At 62.7% G+C, this 23,390-nt stretch overlaps 2 protein-coding genes across 6 annotated transcripts; one reads left to right on the top strand and one right to left on the bottom strand.

Moving 5' to 3' along the window:
• Positions 1-2,692: 2,692 nt before the first annotated feature.
• Positions 2,693-7,539, top strand: LOC105854357. 3 transcript variants are annotated; one of them, XM_012732506.1, is made up of 3 exons: positions 2,708-3,024; positions 6,767-6,955; positions 7,455-7,539. In XM_012732506.1, the coding sequence occupies exons 1-3, from the start codon at positions 2,908-2,910 to the stop codon at positions 7,488-7,490; spliced, it is 342 nt and encodes a 113-aa protein (XP_012587960.1). In that variant the 5' UTR covers positions 2,708-2,907; the 3' UTR covers positions 7,491-7,539. The 3 variants fall into 3 exon arrangements, 2 of the variants coding, with proteins under 2 accessions (XP_012587960.1, XP_012587959.1); XM_012732505.1 differs by lacking the exon at positions 2,708-3,024 and adding an exon at positions 6,176-6,686; XR_001146034.1 differs by lacking the exons at positions 6,767-6,955; positions 7,455-7,539 and adding an exon at positions 5,301-5,481 and having other exon boundaries at positions 2,693-3,024.
• NR4A1 (nuclear receptor subfamily 4, group A, member 1) lies at positions 7,326-23,057 on the bottom strand. 3 transcript variants are annotated; one of them, XM_012732503.1, is made up of 8 exons: positions 22,968-23,057; positions 20,823-20,914; positions 11,280-12,136; positions 10,336-10,465; positions 10,036-10,187; positions 9,591-9,793; positions 9,333-9,511; positions 7,326-7,866 (listed from the first exon to the last, which is right to left on the bottom strand). In XM_012732503.1, the coding sequence occupies exons 3-8, from the start codon at positions 12,132-12,134 to the stop codon at positions 7,610-7,612; spliced, it is 1,776 nt and encodes a 591-aa protein (XP_012587957.1). In that variant the 5' UTR covers positions 12,135-12,136; positions 20,823-20,914; positions 22,968-23,057; the 3' UTR covers positions 7,326-7,609. The 3 variants fall into 3 exon arrangements, with proteins under 3 accessions (XP_012587957.1, XP_012587958.1, XP_004692785.1); XM_012732504.1 differs by lacking the exon at positions 22,968-23,057 and adding an exon at positions 22,271-22,280; XM_004692728.2 differs by lacking the exons at positions 20,823-20,914; positions 22,968-23,057 and adding an exon at positions 14,765-14,891.
• Positions 23,058-23,390: the final 333 nt, after the last annotated feature.

Here is a 23,390-nt window from a genome sequence, read left to right on the forward strand (position 1 = left end):
GCGGGGAGGGGCCGGGCGCTCGGGAGTGGCCCTGGACGCGAGCCGGGCCGACCGCTGCAGGACGCTGGGCGCACGGCCAGACGCTGGTGCCCCATACACGCGGGGCAGGATCCCGCCCCGCCAAGACACCGCAGAGGGGCTGACCCTTCCTCTGTCGTGGTCACGTGGGGACACTCCCGGGGCCCCCGCCGCCGGCTCGTAGTTCGTGTGAGGTTCGCAGTTCTGTCCTTGCTTCCGGGGTGACTCTTGATGTCACTCGTCCTCTCTGATGGTCTTCTCTATACACAGGGAGCCGTCGTGATGACCACGGGAGAGAACTATGAAAAACTCGAGTGAAATGCAAGGTGCACGTGCCTTTTGGTGCTGTGTCATCCCCGGGAAGGCACAGGGAGCACCCCTCCGCCGTGTCCCTCGCCGACGCAGCCGCCACCCCCGGGGGGACACCGGGAGCACCCCTCCGCCGTGTCCCTGGCCGGCGCGGCCGCCACCCCCGGGGGGACACGGGGAGCACCTCTCCGCCGTGTCCCTGGCCGGTGCGGCCGTCACCCCTGGGGAGACACCGGGAGCACCCCTCCGCCTTGTCCCTGGCCGACGCGACCGCCACCCCGCGGGGAGACACCAGGAGCACCCCTCCACCTTGTCCCTGGCCGGCGGGGCCGCCACCCCCGGGGGGGACACCGGGAGCACCCCTCCGCCCTTGCCCTTGCGCCTGGAAGCTGCGGCTCAGCGCAGCAGGAGGCGCTCTTGAGTTGTTTACATGGGGATTAAAGGGCTCCTCTTCCTAACGCACCCTTTCTCTCCCAGATAATGTGGGGCAGAAAGGGCAAGATCCTGAGTGAGACCTGTAGCTATCTGTCTGGGTTACCTACCTGCCTGTGATCGGGAAATGTCAGTCTGGTGCGGTCAATGCTGTGAAGTAGGTGAAGAAATGCACACTGGGAGAGATGAAGGGGCCTGCCTCGCCTCACTCAGCAAGTGGCAGAGCGCGGACTCGAATGCCGGGGCCCTTACCACCGCGGACACCGCACCCCTGAACTCTGTCTCCCCGGGACACCCCACCTCCATTTGTAGCAGGTGCCAGTTTTTACCATGGCCAGTTTCAGTCCAAGACCTGAATAGGCAAAACGGACTCATCTACCCACAAGCAAAGGCTGCTCCCTGCTCACTTCCTTTAATCCGGGGCCTGGGTATTTTTTGTGCCTTCACATTCAAATTGAAATATCTACTTTTCCTGGGGCTTCCTGGGCTTCCTGCATAGGCAACGACTGCATTTGAGCCACTCACCTGGCTCTCAGGCTTGTGGGTAGAACTACATCATCGGCTCACTGGCTCACCCCCATAGCCACATAAACAACCACATGAGCCAATTCCTCATAGCATCTCTTCCTCTGTCTCTTTCAGTGTCTATGTATAGGTACACATATATTTCTGTATAGGCATATGCATATTGTGGGAACCTAATATACTTACCAAGACCAAAACCATACATCACTTTCCTCCTCTCTACCCACTCTTGTCCGGGAGGCTGGGCCCGCTTACCTCTCTTATCTAAGGCCCAGGTACTGGCCAATCCTTGCTTATCATACCTCCCTGATCCCTCCCAGAGCCTTCTCCATGCATCTCAGACCCTGGGTTTTATAGCCCCCTAGTTCTTTCAGGAAAGAAAGCACTGGTCAAAAAGAGTGAGACTATGGAATAAATTTCCCATCAAATATGGGGCCCTCCTTGGTGGTGCAATGAGTTAAAGCACAGCACTACAAAGCTAGCCACAGCCACTTCAGCACAAGTTCAATCCCCAGCCAGGGAGGTAACCCACATGGCACAGCAGACCTCTCCTGTCTCCCCGCTGCTCCCCTCAGCAGTGTACTTCATCCATCTGCCTGTTCTGCTCCCCACTCTGTCTCTGGTGAATCCTCTCACTGTCCTGCACCTTTGGTCTGTACCCCAGTTCTGTCTGCATAAATAGATAAATCTTTTTTAAATGATCAAATACGATTCATGCAACACATATATAACTGTCTGCACTCTTCACCGGCGACATTCCAAGGTGGGCAAGTCTCAATCCTGGCCTTGATGGAGCTCGGCGTCTTATAGAAGAGACGGGCCAGCAGATGTACCTGGCATGAGAACATGACAAGCGGCGTGGAAAAAAAATAGTTGGTCTTTCAGAGACCAGAGAGATACTATCATCCCAGAGAGAGCCCCGTGGCCTAGAATAGAAAGTGAGAGAAGAGAAAAGGAGACCTAAGTGCTGTCTCATCAAACTGGGAAGTGACTGGACACCAGAAAATATCAGGATAGCTGCAGGGAGCACAGGATGGCAACCTGAGGAGACGGGCAGAAAGGGAGGGGTGTTGGGGATTCCAGGAAGAAGTGGGGCTACAGGAGGCTTCATGGAAAAGGAACTAGAAGCTGAAAGCAGAGGATGGAAACCGGCTGAGGCCTGCGCACGCCTTCCCCTTCAGCAGAGAGCCCTTGAAGGCCAACCCCAGACCTTGGGAAGGGGCCGGGCCACAGGCCCTGTGTGGTGAGTGGGGCCTCGCACGCTCCGCCCCATCCCAGAGGAGCTCAAGGGAAGAGCAGAGCCCTGAAGGTGGCCCTGCAGTTCACCCCGAGCTCAAGGGCTGACCCCAGTGGCGTCACAGGGGTTGACTCAAGTCCCAGCGGCAACGATTGGGACTGACGTCAGGCTGGGGGCTGCTGACGGTGGCCAGCCTGGCTGGGTAGGCAGCACTCTTCCCGCTGACCCTCTAGCCCCGGCAAGGCCACGGGGGTGATTAGGGCCGGCTGTCCCCACCTCGCATGTGTCCCAGGATCCCAGTCAGGAGCTCCTCCTCCTCCCACCCTTCCTGAGATGTCACTCCCAGCCCCCCTCCTCCGTGGCAGAGGAAACGAAAGGACAGGACGATGAGGGAGTGGCAGAGAGCATTAGAAACAGGCACTTCCCAGCCCTCACCTCGCCAGCAGCCTCCAGACCTGGACTGGACTGAGAGGTGGCAGGTCTGCCCGTCTCTTCTGGAGCAGGTGGGGACCCGGCTGCTGGGTGGGGGAAGGGTGGCGTGGCCCTCTCTCCGGGAAGGCCTGTGCGTCTGCCTCTGACCAGGCTGGGGGGAATGGGCTTTATTTCTGTCTGTCCCTGGGGACAAGGGGTTGTCTCTCCTTCCTGCAAGGGCTGTGCATCTGTTCCTTGGCGTAGGGGGGTGGGGGGGGGTGTCTTGTTCTTTGCCAAAGAGAATTCTATGCAATTGTCCTTGCAAAAGAAGAGGGTTGTTTACCCAACCCTGGTTAAGGGGATCTGTTTTTTTGCCCCCGGTTTCTTGTATCTATCTTCATGGTGTCGCAGCTACCTGGGATGAGGTCCAGTTTTCCTGCTTGGCCCTCCCCTAACTGGGCTCTGGCATGGGGGCCTCTTGCCTCTGGTGCACCCAGACTAGAAGGGCAGCGACAGTCACACCCTGCCCGCCTGGCTTGCAGCTGGGCACTGCTTCCTGCTAACGCAGCATGTACCAGGAGAGGCACCCCTCCCCCCGCCTTGCCCCTACGCTCCCCTCCCAGCCCAGCTGCCACCCCCAGCCCCCGAGGCTACGCCAAGCTGATTTATGGTCCTGAGTAGGAGCTGGACAGTGCCTGGCCAGACCTTGAAGGAACCTCACATGCCCCCCTGCCACTGCCTGGTGGGTCAGGGCCCAGTAGGAGGTGAAGGGGAGCTAGGGTGTTGGGGACAGGGGTGATGGCCAGAATATTTACTGGGGTGCTGGTTGGGCAGCAGAAGCCAAAGCTGAAGTCTCAGGGCCCCATGGCCCTCAGGCCAGCTCTGAGTCCAGCTGTGAACCCTGGAATGTGCCTCCTGCCCTCAGAATGTCCCCAGCAGGGAGGCAGGGGAGCTGAGGGGGGTAGATATTGGGAGGTGCAGGGGCTCTTGTTCAACTCTGCACTAACTCCTACTTATCCTCAGCACAGGAGGGACGAGATTCCAGGGAGCCCCACTAGCCAGCATAGGCCTTACTCACACAGTACCCAGCCTGGGGTCAAGGCAGGGCTTAGCAGAGGCCAAAACTGGAGAAGGACTGGACATAGGTCTGGGGCTGGGCTCTGGCTGCCCCCAGACAGAGGGGCTGCTGGCTGAGCCGGGCTCCTGAAGACCAGGCCTGGGCAGGGCAGGAAGGTGGATGAGCAGAAGCCCAGCCCTTCAGTCTTGACCTCTGGGGGCCCCGGGGCTCTGGTTCTCTGCTACAGTCGGGGATCTGGAGGGGCTGGAGCTCACCCAGGTGTAAGCCACAGCTCCCTGGGAACCCCAGCCCAGCGCCCACTGTGGGGGACCGGGCACTGGGCTCGGCCAGGCCAGTCCCGCACAGTTGCCTCATGACCACAGACAGACGTCGCTAGCCACGCGCCAGCATACAGAGCTGACCGTGCGGCACAGCGCAGCTGTGGGCGGCATGGTTCTGTCTCCTTGAAGCCAGCTCTCACCCTCACCCTCCATGACCAAGCCCTGGTGACCAGGAGTCCAGCTTTGGGCTAGTTTCCTCCATCCCAGCCTGAGAAGCACTGCCAAGCCCAGACCTTTGGGGTGTAGAGCCTGGAACTCAGTCACCCCTTCTTAGTCACAGTGGCACCCCGAGGCTGGGGAGGGGGCTGGAGCCCCTGGGCACTGGGCCCAGCATTTGGGGGTGGAGTGGGAGAAGACAGGGGGCCGGCTTCCTGGGTCCCCAAGTAAGGACAAATAGCAGGCTTTGAGGCCTTGGAAAATCCCGCTCGGGATTCCAGGCCCGCCAGCGTCACTGCCTTTTGACTATTGTCCCTGTCGGAAACGGGCCCAGCCCCCGGCCAACCGGGACAGAGTGGCCATTGTGAGGCCCCACCAGACTCAAATGCCCCCTTGTTCGCCCTCCTGGCCCCTAGCAGCACTGGGAGGCCAGTTCTTCCCGTTGTTTAGCGGAAGAAAGGGTCTTCCTCCAGGCTCCAGCTTGGGGCGGGGCGGGGCGGGGCTGGAGAAGTCAGCCCCCCAGGCCAGCACCCCAATTGCTAGGATCCTGGAATCTAGCCACCACCATCCCTGGAGCGTCTTTTATTTACAAAACCCTGGGCCAGGAGACCTGTTAAGTGATGGGACACACCCAGCTCCACCACTTACAAGTCAAGCGACCTTGGGAAAGTCATTTCCTTTCTCTGAAATGAATTCTCTTGTAAAAACAATAAGCTCTTGTAGGGTGCCGTTTGAAACACTTTGCCTGGATCCTACTCACGGCGTCAGGATGGCAACTTCAGGAACTTAGTGCCATCCTTTGCCCCTTTTACAGGTGCAGACACAGAAGCACGAAAGGTTAAGTCATTTTCCCATAATGCCACAGCCAGGAGCAGCTGGAACCGAGCTGAGCGCCTAACCCCGGGCAGCCTGGTGCCAGTGTCCTTCCTGCCTTCTGCTCTGTGAGGCGCAAATAGCCACACTCCACTCACGGAGTGGAAAGGAGCGGGGGTGGGGGGTGGAACATAACTCCTGGGAGCTGTCAGCTCACAGGGGCTCTGACATGCGGACGAGAGTCCCTATGGCTTCACCCACTCGCAGCTCCTGAGCAATCCCTGTGCTGCCCCTAGAGGCCTGGTCTGCTCTGCGTCCATCTGTGCCACTGGGCAGGGGTGTTGGGGAGAGTGGCCACCCAGCCTCCGCCACCAGACTCGTGACCACTGCACATCAGAAGCGCTGGGAGGCTTGCACCAGTCACAGCCACTGTGTTTTGGCTGAGTTCTCACAGGCCCCACCAACCGGTACTAAGCACCATCACTCTCCTGCAGTCCCAGCAGCCATGTGGGGTGGCCATGCCCTTTTCCTGGGTTCCTGTATCCAGGGAAACGGAGGCCCAGTGAGCAAGAGAGGCTTCTCACAGAGCAACATGGAACTGGAGGCGGCTGAGAACTGATCTGACGGCCCCAGCCCCTTCTGGATGCCGGGCTACAACAGGGGGCCGGTGGAGGTGTCAGGCACTGGCCTGACTCCACATGCTGTTGGGGTGGTCACAGGCCCAGGGCCCCTCCTCCACCCACGCAGGCCCCTTCGGCCTGAGCTGGACCACCTTCCCAGAAGCAGATTGGAGGCAGGCACCTGTGGGCGCCTCGGGGAACCTGAGACTGAGGCTGGGCACAGGGTGGGGGTGGGGGCGGGAGGGCTGTGTGGGGGTGGGAAGAGTGGGGGCCCTTGATGCTCAGGCTGGAGCAGAGGGCTCCTTCCAACAGGGGCCACCCTCCTCTAGCGAGTTGGGGGCATGGCTCGAGGCTGGGGGGGGGCAAGGGTGGGGAAGGGTCACTGCCTTCAGGGCTCTGAGTCCTCCAGGAGGCCGAGACTGCCCAGGCCTGAGTGCAGAGATGGGCGCCATCCTGTGCGTGGTACCAGCTGGCCTGGGCCTCAGGTTGGAGCTGAGCTAGGTGACTTCTCCAGTCCCCCAGACCAGGAGCATCCGAAGCCTCTGGGTTTGATCCAAGCACCCATTCATAACCACCCCTTCTCCAGAAACCCCTCTGGAGAACCTGAGAATCTCCCTTTCCAGTCAGCTAAGCAACTGGTGCACTGGGAGGCTGGGGAACCCGTACGCGGCTGCTGGACACGGAAAGCCGGCCACACCTGCCTGCCAAGGCAAGGGGCGTGGCAGGGGGGCTCCTGTTGCTGGGGTGCTGGGCGCTTCTCTAAACAGGTGCGAAGACACTGGTTTTTGGCCGAGTCCACCCAGGCACCCCACCGACCCGGTTCTAAGCAGCGTCCACTCTCCTGCAGCTGGGCTGGCCACGCCCTTCTCCTGGTTCACAGGAGACTCAGCGGGCGCAGGCCCAGAGCGTGCCAGCCAGGGCAGCAGGCAGCCAGCGCCCACCACAGGCCCAGCCACGAGTCGGGCGTTTGAGCCTTCGCACAACTCCCGGAGCAGATGCCATCGTCCAGCTTTTAAAGGGCCTGTGCTTAGCTCAGGTGGGTGACATCTGAGTTGTATCTGGAGCCCCCTCTCTCTTGATGATTATTGGGGGGTATGGTGTGGGGGTGTCAGAGACAGGTTCCCAGTTTCAGCTACATGACTATTTTTTATTCAATATATTAAATATATTAATCAGAAAAGTCACATACTATAAATCCAAGAAAATACACAAATATAAATGTCAGAATCTGTCATTTGTCTTCTCCTTAGAGTGAGTTTATGTACATGTGGAAGGAGGGTGGGAAGAGCAAGCAGGGAGGCGGCTGGGGAAGGCCTCGCCCAGGCTTGGGGCGCAGTCCCCCCCCCCCCCGCCAGCCCCTGCCCCCAACCCAACCTCTCCCTGTATTTACAGCAGCATCTGGCTTATTTACAGCATGGCGGTGTGTGTTAAAAACGGTTTATCTTACAAAAACATGAAGGCGAGGACCGAGCCGGGGTAAGACAAATAGTAGGGGTCACCTTCTCTGCCCCCCACGAAACATCCCTCTCCCCCAGGACCAGCACTCCTTGCTGACCACCCAGAGCCAGTGAGGAGGCCAGTCGGGACACAGCTCGGGCCCAGGCTGGCGCGGGCCCCGGGCGCAGGGGTCACAGGCTAAAGGCACGTGCGGTGGCATCCGAGCACACGGTACACGCGACCCCGGGCTGGGTCAGAAGGGCAGCGTGTCCATGAAGATCTTGTCGACGATGGGCGGCGGGGGCACCAGGTCCTCCAGCTTGAGGTAGAAGATGCGCTGCAGGCCCTGGGTGCACAGGGTCCGCAGCTCGGGCAGCTTGCCCAGCAGGCGGGACAGGCAGCTGGCCGGCTGCAGCTCCCCGACCATGGCCGAGACGTGCTCCTTCAGGCAGCCGGCGATGCAGTTCTGCAGCTCCTCTACCCGCCGGGGCTCCTGCAGCCCGTGCCGGTCTGCCGGAGGACACGGGGTTAGCCACACGCCCGGGCCGGAGCCCGGGATGAGCCAGCCTCCCCCAGATGTCTCACACCAAGGCCACAGACTGGCCCGCAAACTCCCTGGCGCAAAGCGAAGCCCGCCCCGCACACGCACACCAGCCTATTTCTGAGTCCCAGGAGAAGCCTGGGTGGCAGTCACACTCATCCCTCAGCTTCCTGGAGAAACCAAGGCCCAGAGAAGTTCAACGACTTGCCCAAGGCCACAAAAATGAAATAAAGTGCCAGGGCCTCCCTGGCGGTACAGCGGTGAAGGCGCAGCGCTATGAAGCAGCCGCGACCACCACGGCACGAGTTCGATCCCCGGCCGGGGAGTGACCCACAGGGCACAGCAGACCCCTCTGCTGCTCCCCTCAGCAGTGTATTTCAGTAGATCTCAGTAGATCTCTGTTTTGCTCCCCACTCCGTCTCTGGTGAATCCTCTCACCTACGCCACACTTCTGGTCTATACCCCAGTTCTTAGGTTATTTATAAATAGATCTTTAAAAGAAAGAAAACTCCAACTTTGTTTTTTTACTGGGCCAGAGGGTTTTTCCCCCAGACTGTTCTAAGAACAGCTGGAGGTGAGCAGCCGTGTTCTGGAGACCCCTCCAGGAATACAGACCCCCAAACCACCACACTGGCGTGTCAGCCCCAAAGCGACTCAGACTTTACCCTAATAGTTGGGTCCCCACGAAATTTACAAAAGTGAAAGCGCTCGCTCCACACTGAGCTCCGGAGAGACTGTCCTGAGCGTCTCCACTTCCACCGAGTGCAAAGCGGTGGCTAGTCTGGGCTCCTGGAAGTCGGGGGGCTGACGAGAGGCCGGGGAGGGGCGGGGTCTCGGGTGCTGGTCTGTCTCTTGACCCAGGCGCAGGTTAAGCGAGGGGGCTTAGCGTGCAAAAGCTGCTCTCGGCCCTCCCTGGTGGCGCAGTGGGGTCGGACGCAGCACTGCAAGCCAGCGGAGGTGACCCCTACGGCTCAGCAGACCTCTCCTGACCCACCCGCTGCTCCCCTCAGAGGCCTGTTCTGCTGCCCACTCTCACTCTGATGAATCCTCTCACCACCCCCGCACCTCTGGCCTGTACCCCAGTTCTGTATGCAGAAATAAATATTAAAAAAAAAAAAAAAGCTGCTGTCAGTGCACCTTTCTGTCCCTACACTACATAATCCGGATTTCAATACCAGCCACAAGCCTCAGCCCCGAGATGCCTGCGCCGTCTGGGACTGGGGTTAGCGGGTAACGCTCAGACAGGCCTGGGCCTTCCAGTCTCACGAGCTGGGCCTGAACCCCGGCCCTGCGGTCGGCCTGAGCGCATGCACCCCCTCCACCCCGAGACGGTGAGCCTCGCGCCGCAACGCCCTCCCCGACTCCCCGGGCGGAGTCCGCCAAGACCCTGCAGCCCACCCGCCGCAGACCCAGCGTGGTGGTGATGGCCGCGCACCTGTGATGAGGACCAGCGCAGAGAGACAGGCGAAGGCAGGGACATCGAGGACCAAGCTGTGCAGGGACCGGGAGAAGGCCAGAATGCTGTCGATCCAGTCCCCGAAGCCGCGGGCGCACTGCAGCCGGTGCAGCACCAGGCCTGAGCAGAAGATGAGCTTCCCCTCGGCAGGCTTGGACCTGGTTGGGGGGACAGACGGGTCAGGGGGCTCAGGGGCAGGGCAGCGGGGCGGGGGGCCGCGAGGAGGCGGCGGCTCACCGGTAGGCCAGGCGGAGGATGAAGAGCTCCAGGAAGGCCGACTCCAGCAGCAGGTCCTGGTCGCCCGCAGACAGCTCGGCGAAGCCGGGGATCTTCTCGGCCCACTTGCGGATCACCTCCAGGGAGCTCGAGAGCAGGTCATAGAACTGCTGCACGTCCCCGGCGTCCTCCTTCCCAAAGTGGGGCAGCACCAGCTCCTGGAACTGGAGGGCAGGTCCGGTGAGGGCCGTACCCCACCCTGCCACGCCCTCAAAGTCAGCTCTAGGGGCGAGAGTGGACGCTCACCCCCGCTCTGGCTTGCCCGTTCTCGACTCTTCACCTGGCTGCAGGCACTAGAAGCATCACCCTTCCAGAACACCACCCACCAGCGGCCACCTGGTCTCCTCGTCAGTGCCCGGCAAGGCTCCGGCTGGGCCGGCAGGAGCTGGCCGGGGTGGTCACTCACCTTGGAGTAATCCAGTTTGGCAGTGCTGGGCCCTGAGTCCAGGTGTGCCCGGACCAGGGAGGTGAGGAGATTGGCAGGGGAGGCATCGGGGGGCTGCTTGGGCTTTGAAGGGAGCCGACCTCGCCGCCCCTTCAGGCTGTCTGTCCGGACAACTGCGGAGACACGGGAAGGGTGAGAAGGGCCGGGGGCCGGGGGGGCGGGGAAAGAACTCACGCGCATACTGGGGAGCACCCTCGAGTACCAGGACTGGGGCCACACCTGCCCAGCCCTGCCTCTGGCCCGGCCCCGGCCGCCACCCACCTTCCTTCACCATGCCCACGGCCAGGCACTTCTGGAAGCGGCAGAACTGGCAGCGGTTCCGCCGCCTCTTGTCCACAGGGCAGTCCTTGTTAGCCAGGCAGATGTACTTGGCGTTTTTCTGCACTGTGCGCTGAGGGGGGGCAAGACGGAACAGGCTGTCAGAGTGTGCGCTGGGGGGGCCGGGGAGGGCACCGTCCAGATCTGCTGCCACCGCAGACAAAAGCGCCCTCTGTTCCCAGCTATTTTTCTAACATTTGGGTGGCAGGGGAGGGAGAGATGGAGGGGGTGGGGGAGGAAAAGAGAGTCCTGGGGACACTGGGGGAGGTTTCTGCCACAGGAGGAAGACCCCAGCCTACGGGGTAAGGGGGGCTCGGGGCTCCCTGGCAACCGGGGTACCTGTGCGGCCCAGTGTGCCTGCCTCTGCCCGTCCTTCCCGGCGGGCAGGCCAGAGACGGGCAGGAGGGCTGGGGGAGGGCCGGAGGTGGGCCGGGAAGCCGAGCAGGCACCAGCGCTGGGACAGACACAGCCTGTCCCGAGTGCACCCCCAGCCCTCAAGCACCAAGTCCTCCCGCCGAGCGTTTCATCTCACGCCAGGAGCCCGAGAGCCCGGCCCCTTCCCACTGGGGCCTCGAGCGAGGGGAGGCGGCCGGCAGGGGAGAACCAGAGCCGGCCGCCCACTCTCCCGCTCCTGGGTACCCCTGAACTCTGTGCCCTCTTTCTGCCCATCCCTCACCCCGCTCTTCATCCCTCTGCTGCCCCCCCGGCCCTGCAGGTCACCGCGACTGAAAGGCCCCAGCTCTGCCACGGACGGGTCCCGGGAGGGCAGACTGCCCCCTCCCTGCGGGCAGGCCCAGCCGCAGAGAACCCAGAGGAGGTGCTGGCACGCCCCCGTGAGGCCGGCCGGCCTCGCCCCACCTCCCGAAGGGCCCCCGGGTCACCCGTACCTTGAAGAAGCCTTTGCAGCCCTCACAGGTGCGGACGCCATAGTGCTGGCACGAGGCATTGTCACCGCACACGGCGCAGCGGCCTTCACCGCTGCCCGGAGCCCCGTTCCGGGCCTTGGCCGACGTCACAGGCACATCTAGCATCCTTGAGGCGTCCAGGTGTGGAGAGCTGGGCACCAGGCCTGGGAAAGCTGCGGGCAGGGGATAGCCCTCTCCTTCCCCGAGCTGATGGGGGGCCTGGGAGGGGAACAGCTTCAGGGGGCTGTGGGCCAGGCCCGGGCTGGGGCCAGCCGGGGGGCTGAAGGAAAAGAAGGTCGGTGGCTGGGGGAGCCCAGAAGCCTTGGGCAGCTGCTCTGTCCATGCCCGCAGGCCTTCGTAAGTCTGGCTGGGCGAGAAGGGGCCGAACGAGCCGTCCCAGGGGGAGAGCTGGGGCGGCTGGAAGCCGGGCGTGGGCGGCGACGGCACTGAGCAGGGGCTGCCGTAGTAGTCAGAGCCGCTGGACGACAGGGTCTCCTCGAGGGGGCCGCTCAGGGCCCCGGGGTAGCAGCCATACACCTGGAAGTCCTCGAATTTGAAGGAAGCAGAGGCGGGGGAGGTGGCGGAGGAGGACGACGTGGAGGAGGCCGAGGAGCACGGCTGCCCGGTCCCTGGCAGCTGGTAGAGGAAGGTGTCGAACTCCCCGGCGTAGCTGTCCATGAAGGTGCTGAAGCTGGGCAGGGCGGTGGGGGTCGCCTCGGGGCTGGCGAGGTCCATGGTGGTCTTGCTGAGTTCAGGGGTCAGAGGGTCGTTTGCCGAGGGGTCGCGGGGTCCTGGGCTGGGCGCTGGGGTCCCATATTGGGCTTGGATACAGGGCATCTCTGCAGAGGAAGGAGATGGGGGAGGGGAGGGGTCAGCGAGAGGTCTGCAGCCTGCTCTCCAAGCACAGGCCCAGAGCAGCCAGGTGGCAGGAGCCGCAGCCAGACACGGGACACCGAAGCATCAGGGCCACGCTGGCCCCAGAGCCAGGAGTCGCTGGGGCCTGGCCGGAGCACCATTTCAACCTTCAGGCCACAAAGTCCCGAGACAGTGGCCCAGGGAGAGTGGCCTCCGTAGGAAGGCCGCCACACCCCAGCCGGCCTGGGAACCCTAGGGAAGGCAGCCAGCCAGCATTTCTCTGCTGGAACAGGGGGAAGCTGTGTTCCTGCAGCCCCCTGCCCCTCCCGCTGGGGGGGGGAGGCAGGGGTGGGGGCTGGGGAAGGCTCAGTGGGAAAGGCGGGCGGGCAGGCCAGCTCGGGCCCAGGAGCAGATAGGCTGCTCCCCCAACCAGGCATTTCTGGGAATATTCCCAGGCACAGACCAGCCTCTGCAACCCCCTCTTCCTCCCTCCACAGAGCCTGGGGAGAAGGCAAGGGCCTCCTGGAGCTGGGGGCTAAGGCCCCGTGCTCTGAGAGCGAGGCCCAAGTGCTGCCCCCTCCTCGCCCCACCCTACATACTGAGCAGATCCCACGCACACCCGAGTCCTGCCATCTGGGGATGGCACCCCCTCGGCGCTGCCTGGGATGCTCCCAGATGCCAAGGGGAAGGGAAGGCAGGCCTCCCCACCCAGTCCCTGCTCCCAGGGGATCGGGTAACCTGGCTCCAGACCTTTAAAGGCCATGTGCTGGAGGGAGGCTGGGGAGGGGAGGAGAATCCAGCCCCCTGGACTTCCAGGAGAATAGACAGTCCCAGAGAGGAATTCACGTGCTAGCTCAACGAGCTTCTCCGCTTCTCTGGTAAGAACGCTCCCAGCCCCAGACAGACCTGGGGCAACCTGTGCAGGAAACGGAGCCCCTTGGTGGGAGAGGAAGACACGCCTGTGTCCCCCAGCTGAACGTCTGTCCCCAAAGAATCCAGCTCTGCCAGCGGGCTTACAGGTCCCCCAATCCTGAGACGCCTGAGGAGCAGATACCTTCTTTCCTGGGGACAGGAGGGGGCTTTAAAGCCGCAGGCTGCTCCTAACCGAGAGAGGAGAGAGAAGGCTCCAGGGCTCTCCCCGCCCCACCAGCAAGTTCAGAGTGGCCTCACCGGTCAGGGAAGGCGACCGGTGCGAAGCAACTTCCAGTAAACCTCAGTCAGTCAGGAAGAACAACAGGAGGGGCGAAGGCAGACATCCAGGGAGTCCTGGGTCCCAGCCTCTCTCCTGAGGCCGCCGGCCCTCACAAGGCAGCTGCACCCCTGGGCTGACGCTCCCACAACAGACACGGGCTCCCACAACCGACTCGGACCACAGAGCCCCCTTAAGAAGCCCTGGCCCCACCGCAGGCGCCCAGCCGGGAGATAGGGCAGCCCTCCCCCGGCACCAGCTCAGCCGGGATGGGTTTGGGAGGCGAGTGGCAGCTGTGCCGGCTGGGCGGTGCTGGCCGTGCGTCTCATTCAAATCCTGTTTCTCCACTTGGATGTCCCACATCCGGATCAACCCCCACCAACCTGACCTCCCCCATTAGTGCAGGTACTTAAGGACACAAGATATGGACCTACATCTAGCCTCAAGGTGGGGGGGGGCGCCCCACCGGGAGGAGGAAGAGGCGGGGCTGAAGGAGGGAGCAGGGAGAATCCGGCTTCAGGCAGGTCCTGGCAACAATGTGGTTTGCACCTGTTATGCCCAACAAGCCCTCAGGCTGCACCCTACCTGTGTGAGCCAACAGTGGCTGGGGGGGAGGGGAGGGCATGTGGCGCTGGAGCTGCGAGTATTGGGGGGGTGATCTCGGTAATATCACATCAGAGACTCCAACATTAGCAACTCCATCCAGGCTCCCCAAGGGCACCCGCTCTGCACATCAGCACAGACCATAGGGAATCCAAGCTACAGCTAGAACAATCTTCCCCCTGCTTCCAGGAACCCCCCCCCCAAAGGCAGGTCTACTTAGCAGCACCCCGCCACACGGCAGCCACCATCGCTGGCAATGCCTTCAAGCAATGCAGGGGCCACCGAGTTCTAGCTGGGGATCCCTGCAAACTAAACCACAGCGTGTAAAGTGTTAAAAAAAAAAAAAAACTAGGGGTCTGGGGAAGGGGCAGGCAAGTTGGGGAGACACTTTCAGAAATCCAGTGGTTGTAGGAGTCAGATGGAATCCCAGCAGCTCAAGTTCGGTATCTTTGCTCCCCACTTTCCTGAGGCCCCCAGGAACTAGGTGCCGTGTGCTCAGTCTGGCACCCTGGGGGTCTGTACGACAGTCATCCTTCTGCAGGACAAGTCGTCAAGCCCGGCACACCCCTACCCCGACGAGTCCACCTTGCACCGACACTCCCACCCCCAACGCACCCCCAAGTCCAGCGGGCTCCAGGGTGATCTCGGTCATCTACCCGGCTCCGAGCCCGACTGCCCGAAGGAGCGGTGGCTTCCACCCGCTCTCCCGCACGCTGACCCTACAACAACATCGCGCATCCTGCCAGCCCCTCACCGACTCCCCTAGGCGAAACGAAACGGAGCGCCCAGCTGGCACGCACACCCGGGCGCCGGCACCTACCTAGCGGGCCGACTCCGGCTCCCCCAGCCTGGGACCAGCGCCCCGAGTCGCAGTCTGGTGGCTCTCGCGCTCGCCGGGTCCTGCACACTCCCCCAACTTTCGCAGTCTCTGCCACTGGGGCTCCCCAGCCGAGCCGGACCCTCCTCTTAAGCGCTCCGTGACGCACGGGGAGGGGCGGGGGCGCCTCTGACGCACGGGCCGGCGCGCTTTGGCCATACAAGGGCGAGGGGGGCGGCGCGGTTCCGGCGAGAGGAGGCGCGGGCCGGGGAGCCCGAGGGGGCGGGGCGAGGAGGGGGGGCCTGGAATGTCTGCGCGCGTGACGCACGCGGGGTTCCATTGACGCAGGGAGCGCGGATTGTTTGATCTATAAATAGTCCCCTCGCGACTGCCATGCCGGCTAAAAATAGTAGCTCGCGGGCTGGAGAGGCTCCCCCCACCCTACCCGGGCCCCAGCTCCGGGCCCCCAGGTCCGAAATAGCCCAGCCGGAGGGCCAGAGCCAGAGAAGGGGGCGCTGTGGAGCCCAGGCCAGGGGCTTCCCTGGAGGATCTCCCCTCCGGCTGCTCCCAGGAACTGCGACCGCACCCGGCCCCGCGGCGCCCTCCGAGCCTGGCCCCGCCTCTGCACCCTCCCAGGGCCTTTCTGCTGGCCGGGGGTGGGGGTGGGGCGGCTAGGGCCGGCCTGGGGCCGGGCGGGCAATCCAGGGACACCCCCTGGGGAGCCAGCTCCCCGCCTCAGCCCGTGGCGCGACATGTGCACGTGTGCACGGAGCCCTCGCGGCGGGGTGTCGCCCGGGAGGCTGCCCCGGGACCACGCGTACTACCTCCCTCGTTTCCCCTGCGAAGTGCCTTCCGGGGGCAGGGGTTCGCAGCCCCTGGCGGGCCAATGAGCTCTGCCGCAGTCTGGACTGGATTTCTCACCAGTCCTCACCCAGCCCTTCCAGGGAAGGGACCCGATTTCAGATCCGGGAGGGGCCTGAGAAGTCTTCAGATGTGTGCGAACTCTTCCTTATTTTATAAATAGGCTCAGAGAAGTCAGGTCACTTGCTCAAGGTCACAAGAGAGGTGGGGACCTGGGCTGTCTGGCTCTCTAGGGGATCTTCATGCCCCCTCCCCAGGCCCCCTCCCCGCGGAGAGAGCAGGAGAGCCTGCCGGGGTAGCAGCAGCCATGGGGAGGCGTTCCTGGTCCGTGTCACCCCCACCCACTTTCTGCCCAACTCTGGAGAGCCCTCACCTGCAAGGTAAGAGAGACAGGAGGAGGGCTAGTGTTCGAGAGGAAGCCACCTGCCCACCACCATGTTGGGGACCACTGCCTCCTGCTCGGAAACCCTCCTGCTCGGAAACACAGCCTGGGTTTCTGCCTCCACTGCACCTGTGCCCACCTGTCACCTGGTGCACTTCCTGCTCCTCACTTCTAGTCTCACCTCCAGTCACAGGTCTCCCTCGCTGTCTCCAGCCCCCACATCTGCCCACTCACCACCACCAGCACCCCACCACCAGCTCAAGCTTCCTTCCCTCCAGAGCTTGTCATCTCTGCTCCTGACGCCTGATGTACAACTCTGCTCTTTTGTCCTGAAATTCTGCATCCGAACCCCATTTGCGCTCCCCATTCCTACGGTCAGCCCTGCCCAGGTCTCACTGACAGCAGACCCTCTGGGGGAGGACGGCGCCTCCCCTTCTGGCCCACACTTCCAAGAAACTGCAGCTTCACCCATCTGTCTCCTCTGTCATTCAGACTGCCATGGGGGTGTGAGGAGTGGTCTCCCTGCGCCCCGAGCCCATCTGTGGCGTGTGCCACAGCACACAACCAGAAGATGGACCGAACCATCTTCAGCACCGCTGTGGTCCTGTTGGCTGAGTCCCGGTTGGGAAACTCACCCCACTTCGGATAAGGGTTCTTTATCTTACGGTTTTGCTTAAGATTTTGTTTGAGGGGCCCTCCCTGGTGGCACACAGGTTAAAGCACAGCACTAGGAAGCTGTACGCTGCTGCAGCAGCTCGAGTTCGATCCCCAGCCAGGGAGTGACCCACAGAGCAAGGCAGACCTCTCCTGTCTCCCCGCTGCTCCCCTCAGCAGTGCACTTTGTCCATGTGCCTGTTCTGCGCCCCACTGTTTCTGCTCCCCTCTCACTGCCCTGCACCTCTGGCCTATACCCCAGTTCTTGTATAAATAAATAGATCTTTTAAAAAAGAGATTTTTGTTTGAGGGGGGGGAAAAAGGATTCCACCACTTAAAAAAAAAAAAGGTCTGAAACTACTAATGTAATTCAAACCATCCCATTCTGCAGAAAAGCCACACCTTGCTCAGAAGGACTCCTCAAATCTGGGCTAGTAAAAGTAGCACCCCCTTTCCCTATAGCCCCCCTCTCGTGGGCTGGCTACCCCACCTTAGGGTGCCTCCCCCACCTCAGGGCTCTCCTCAGAAAATAAAAACAACTCTAACATGCCCACAAGAGAGGACTTAGCCGGGTGGACATTCTTCCCTCCACCCCTCACTGCTGCTCAAGCCCAGATTCACTTCAGCCCCCTCAACACTGGGCGGGCCGGGAGCCCCACACTCCTTTGCTCCCACCGCTCTGGCTGTTACAGGCCAGGGTGGCACTGGCCACCCTGCCCTCTAGTGGGCTGGGCTTCCTGGGAGGCCCTGGGACCTGTGTGGTCAGGAGCTGCCAGGCCCCTGGCGAGATCTGCACACCCAGCACAGCCTGCAGGGGGGGCCGCCCTGTGTGGGCCCCAAAGTCAGAGGCAGGGGAAGCAAATGCAGCGGCCACGCTTGTGAACCCACCTGGGGGTGGGGAGTGAAATAAGGAGAAAAGGGAACACAGCGGGCCACTCATTCAGACACCCAGGTGGCATCCCTAAAGGCCAGAGGTGCTGGGAACCCCCAGGTGCATTTCTGCTGGCCGGAGGCTCTCAAGGGAGGGTGGGCTGGGTCTCTGAGAGGGAGCAGAGTTCTGGGGAAGGCATAAGTAGTGCAGACTGCAGCTGATCCCCGCCTGGCACGGACTCCCAATGGGCAGGGAGCCAGGTAATGATGGCAGAGGTATCCCCAACACTACAGGTGCGGACCAGAGGACGTGCTGAAGACGAGACAGCCACGCACACAGCAGCCCATACTCGCCCCTCAGCCCGGCAGCCTGGCAGGAGGAGACCTGCTCCCTCTCCTGCAGGAGGGCCAGGCTCGCCTCCGGAGCCCAGACACAGCAGTCCGCTCGCCCCCACTCTGGTCCCGCCGACCCTCCACGACTTCACCCCTAGGTCACCTTCCTCCACCAGCCCTCACAGGCCCCTTCCTGGGGAGCACGGGCTTACAGATCAAGGGTCGGAGGTCACCTCCCCTCCGCCCTCCAGGTCCCTCGAGGTCAGGCCCGACCCCCACTTGTGCTGGACCCAGTGCCCGTCACAGAAGGCGAGACTGAGGCTTCTGGCCCCGTGGGTCTTCATTTTATTATAGGGCCCCACAAAACCCCCCTCGCCCCCCCACATGCGCCCGAACACTGAAGACAGGGATGCCCAAGGGGGGCCGCTGCCGGGACTGGAAGCCTCCACTTCCCAGCCGGGGCGCAGCGCAGCCAGGTGTTCTCGCTGCCAAAGTCCTCAAACCTGCGATCTGTGCGCTTTCTCGCCTTATGTTTCAAAAATAAAAGTTTATTTCAACAACAGTCACGTGGAGCTAAATGGGAGAGATGTATTTATTCAGACGGCGCTAAGTACAATTCATTCCCGTGTATATTTCTGAAGCCGCGGAGACAGTGGCTGTTTCTCATTATGTGTTTGTTCTACTGACATTTGCTTCGAGGGCAGCTGCCGCTGGTGGGCCTGGGGGGCTGGCCCGAGGGAGGCCCCCACACAGCGAGTCTGCTGCCAACAGCGTGCTTTCTCAGCCCGTCACCAGGCCCTTTCCCTCCTGTCGTACAGCCCAGGGTTTACTGTGGGCTCAGACCCACCCCCCCCACCACTGGGTGGGGGAAAAGGGTGAGGCCCTGACTCCCCCACCCGGCATCCTCAACAGTAGGCCAGGGCAGGCCCCACAAAGCAACTGACACCCACACTGCCTCCCGCCACCTCCCCGCCCCCGGAGGGGTGGGATAAAGGATGGAGGGGGGAGATGGCGGGGGGGGGGGGAGAATCTCAGCTCCTTTCCCAAGCCGCCCCCCACCCCCACCTAGGCAGGAACTTGCCCTGCTTTCCCCAGATCACCCTCACCCACGGGCCTCCACGCCTCCCCTCGGGGGCACCCTTCCCTCCTGAGAAGTGGCCCTGGGAGCTTCCCCGTGTCAGCCCCAGGACCTATGCCAGCCCTGACCAGCGACTTCCCCTTCCTGCCCTGGCAGCAGAGAGGGAGATTTGTGCTGTGGGCAGGGAAATACTGCCTGCGGCCCAAGGGGCTTCCCGTGGCCACTCTGGGACCGGGAGTCCAGGGTCAGGTCCGCCTCTGGCTCTGACGCTCCGGCCTTAGCCGGGGCTCTGCGCGACCTCACCTGTTGCAACCGCCCTGAACACAGCTCCCAGGGTGCAGGGAGGTCAGTCACTCACCCCAGCTGCCAGCAGGGGCAAAGGCTAGAGATGGGCTCAGGGGCATCCTGACCAGGAGCCAGCGCGCCTGGTGTGTGACCTGGCCCCGCCCTCGCTGAGACCCGTCTTCATCAGCCCAAAGCTGACATGGAATGTTCGGGAGCTGTGAGAATTCTATCTGCTCAGGGAAGGGGGTCCCCATGAAAAGGAGCACTCGCCGGGGGCCAGGACTGCGGGCCACGGGGCAGGGAGGGGCATGGCAGGGAAGGGAGACACCAGGGTCCTCAGCCGAGGGAGCTTTGGGGGGCCCAGGCAGGCCCCGTGACAGCAGTCACTGCCCCTCCGTTCCAGGGCTGGGTGAAAGGAAATGGAAGTATGTCCAGAGATGCGCCCCACCCGGCCCCAGGGAAGCTCCAGCCTAGCTGTGGCGAGCAGTCAACCAGCACTCTGAAAGAGCCGGCCAGTCCAGGGGGCCGTGGTCTCCAGAAAGACCTTCAGGAAGCCGCCACACGCTGGACTCGGCCCAGCCACTTCTTAATCCTCAGCCCCCTCTGAGGCCACGCGGAGTCAGCACAGCACAGAGGCGTCAAGATCAGGCCCAGAAGAGCCAGCCCGAGCCGGAACACGCAGGCAAGGTCGGGGTCCTTCACGGGTGCCCTCCTCTCATCTCCTTCCTCGCCCCTCAGGCCCCCCACCAGGGAGGCCCCCCGCACCTTGCAGAACATCACCACCCACCCGATTCTCCTGCCTGAGGCCTCCACCCAGACTTCTTGGGCAAAATTTCAAATTCCGAAATAAAAACCCTCTGATAACCAGCCCCAGCCGGAAAGACTGATGCATTTTCCTATTGTTAAAGTATTTTTAGTCACAGGCTCTGGATTCGTTTAAAGACTCACGTTCAGAAAGGGAAAAAATGTTTTTCGAGCACTGAGGCGCACAGAGCCCCCTCGCCCCCCCAGGAGCCGCCCCTTACTTCATGGCGGGCCGAAGCCCCTGGCCCAGGGCCCAGAGAGCGTGTTTGTGGCCAGCCGGCTGGCGGCCCTGCCAGGCCCAGCACCAAGACCAGCTGGGGAGCGGGGCAAGGAGAGCGGGCAGCAGCCAGGAGCTCGGGACGGCCAGGCCCTGCTTCAGCCCGTGACCCCGACCTGCTGGGTGGGGGTCAGGCGCCCTCTCAGAGGCCAGAGCCGACGTGCCCTGATGACCGCTCCCCCGAATCCCTCCCAGGCCTGAGCAGAGCCTGGCTCCACCGGGCCTGGGACTCGAGAGCAGGGCCGAGACCTGGCTGGGGAGCCCCGTGGCGGGACAGACACAGCGTCGCCCGCTCCTGTTCCACGCCTCCGCTTCCCCGGTCACAAAGTGTCCCCAAGTTCAACGCCCATCCCCGGCTGTGGCCAGGCCTTACTTTCCTCCTTCTGGGTGGACAGTTCCCCTTGCTTCTTCCATCTCTTCCTTTCAAGGCCGAGGAGACCACAGCATAGACAGTCACCCAGAAAAAGGCCCAGGAGGGCCACCTCCGTGCCCGAGCTCACCCACCCCCAGGACTCACCGGCTCCCGACGACCCCAGGGCGTCCTGGCCGGCAGCACCGAGGGAGACCCCTGGAGCTGGCTGGGGGCGCGTGCTGGCAGCCTCAGGGAGCCTGTGGGAAGATGAGACGTGACTGCCTGGTCAGCCCGTCCTGTCCGGTCGAGGCTGTGCCCCAGCTGTGCGGCTCGGGGCTGGCGCTGTCTCCAAGTCAGCACACCCTCCTCTGTTTATATAGCAGAAACCAGAGCCGGCCTCTGGGGACAGGGGAGCTGCCTCAGGGCCCTTTGGCTGAGGCCTGACTTTGGCCCAGGTCAGCAAGAGCCCAAAATAGTCAGCTGACAGGAGCCCCGGCGTGAGCGTGACCCTGGGCTCATGCCCAGGCCTGGCAGACAGGTGCCCACGTCACAAGACCAGCAGCTCTAGCGCTCCTGGGGCCCAGTTGGCAGCCCCTCAGGGTGGCCTTGGCAGCGTGTCGGGCATAGGAGTTCCACCCAAAAACCAACATCACCCGGCCAAGGGTGGACGCAGGGCTCCTGGCCACCAAGGCCACCATGTTCCCGGCGGGAAGGCTGGGTGCTCACAGGCTGGCCTGAGCGAGGCGGCGGGGGGCCCTGTGGGGGGGGAGGACGCCTGGTCCAGTGCTGTCATCCCCACTCACGTGCTCCCCACGTCCAGCTCTCCGGCCAACAGGGACACCCGCCTCTCCCACTCACAGCAGTCCCGCTCCCCGGCCGGCCAAGGTCGGTGCACAGATTCTGCAGCCACCGGGGGGGGGGGGGGGGCAGGTGCGCACAGCCCAGTCCCAAGACGGCTGCCCAGCTTCCTCTCCTCCCATCAGGGCTGGGAGTGGACACACCACCAGCCAGATCCCCGTCTCCTCTCCGGGACTCTGCCTCAAAACAGCTACTCCACGTGGGCACCAGCGCTGGGGGCTGAGGGCAGGGGCCGGGTGATACCGTCCAGTTCCCGCTTCATCCAGGCATCTCACCAGCCCCGAGGGCGGCTGGGATTCAGAGATGGCCCTGAGTTCTGGGGAGGGGAGAAGACGATGGCAGGGCCCGTCCTAGGGCCAGGCTGAACGCCAGCTTCCTTGGGTAAAGAGGGCAACCAACACCATTGTGCCCGGGGCCCCATCCGAGCACCTCAAGTCCTCAGGGCAAAGCCTAGAAAAAAATCCCACCCCCAAGACCTCCCTGCTGGTGCAGGGGCTAACGTCTCAGCACCGTCAAGCAGCAGGAGTCCCATCGCCAGCCAGCAGGTGACCACAGGCGCAGGGGCCCTCTCCTGTCCGCCCGCTGCTCCCCTCAGCAGTGTGTTTCGGTCCATCTGCCCGTCCTGCTGCCTTCTCTGACTCTGGTGAACCCTCTCACTCCCTCCTCCCCACCCCTTGCACCTCTGGCCTATACCCAGCTTGTGTACACATAAATAAATAAAAGTAAATCTTAGAAATCCCATCCCCAAACCTCACCCCTCACACACAGATCAGTTCTTGCCCCCACGGAAGCGTCCTCAGACAGGGACTGTTTGTCCTCCAGCACAGCCCCTGGATTCTCCCGGAGTCCGGGAGGCTCTACGTAGCCTCACTGTAGGACCTTGCAATGCCACCAGGTCCTGCGGCGTCTCACCTGTAAGAGGAGAGGCACGCCAACACAGGCCTGCCTGGGGCTTCCCCCCGGGGATGTTTAAGGGTCTGTCCCAGCCAGTTGTCAGCAAGATCCCCCCAATCACAAAGGCACCTCCCAGACAAGACCCCAAGGGCTGCAGGGCCTGCCATGATGAGGGACGAATGCTCATCACCCTTCCAGGCAGAATGGGGTCGGCCCAGCTCCCCACTGCCCACGGCTGACCCTCAAACTCCCAGCCCGACCTTGAGCTACCCCACCACACCAGATGGGCTTCTTGGAACCAGGCACAGCAGCTGGTATCCTCACCCCCACCCTCACCTCTCCACTGGCCCAGGTCATCTGGGTCAAGAAACCCCCAGCTTATCCTGCTCAGAAAATCAGGCTTTCCCCTTCCCCTCCCCCACATGGTCCCCAAGCTGAGCCGCCTCTGCAGGGCTTCCCCCTCCGTCCCCCAAACCATATCCGCTTTGGGGCACTTCTGCCCCCCAATCCTACCTCCTCGGGGGCCCCAGGGTGCACCAAGGATAAGAGAACACTTACCAGTCTGGATGACACTCAGATCATCCTCTGGGCCTTCGGGCCTGGCAGAAGCGCAGACCCCGGGGAGGGGCAGGGGCTGGCCTCTGTCCATGGTGGAGGCCTAGAGGGAGAAGGGCGTGAGCATGGAGAACCAGCCAGCAGGGTCCGCCCAGAAGCAAGGACTGGGAAGAGGGGCTGCAGGAGAGGGGAGGCGGAGGGGACCAGGACTTCCTGAGTTTACACAGCGAGGTGTGGGAGCCGCATCCCAGGTAAACAGCTCTCAGGGATATAAGGTGGATATAAGGAGCTGGGTGCCAAGGAGACACACACGCACCCAGCCCTTAGGCTCCTGCCCACCGTAGGTGGGGGTCGTCTCGGTCCAGCTCTGAGACACAAAGGGGCGCTCTGTATGCAGAGAACAGGGGCTGACTGGGACAGAGCTAG

This window comes from Condylura cristata, unplaced genomic scaffold (genome assembly GCF_000260355.1).
Source record: "Condylura cristata isolate star-nosed mole 26May11 unplaced genomic scaffold, ConCri1.0 scaffold00034, whole genome shotgun sequence".
Taxonomy (NCBI): Eukaryota; Metazoa; Chordata; class Mammalia; order Eulipotyphla; family Talpidae; genus Condylura; species Condylura cristata.

Bases quoted from the DNA above. Each gene is read 5' to 3' on its own strand.
- LOC105854357 (XM_012732505.1), top strand. From the start codon at position 6,261: ATGGCTCGAGGCTGGGGGGGGGCAAGGGTGGGGAAGGGTCACTGCCTT. The intron at 6,687-6,766 runs GTGCGAAGACAC...ACTCTCCTGCAG, and splicing joins CTGGGCGCTTCTCTAAACAG to CTGGGCTGGCCACGCCCTTC. The intron at 6,956-7,454 runs GTGGGTGACATC...CCTCTCCCCCAG, and splicing joins AGGGCCTGTGCTTAGCTCAG to GACCAGCACTCCTTGCTGAC.
- NR4A1 (XM_012732503.1), bottom strand. From the start codon at position 12,134: ATGCCCTGTATCCAAGCCCAATATGGGACCCCAGCGCCCAGCCCAGGA. The intron at 9,794-10,035 runs GTGAGTGACCAC...CCTGCCCTCCAG, and splicing joins CCAAACTGGATTACTCCAAG to TTCCAGGAGCTGGTGCTGCC. The intron at 7,867-9,332 runs GTGCGCGGCCAT...GTCCTCCGGCAG, and splicing joins TGCGCTGGTCCTCATCACAG to ACCGGCACGGGCTGCAGGAG.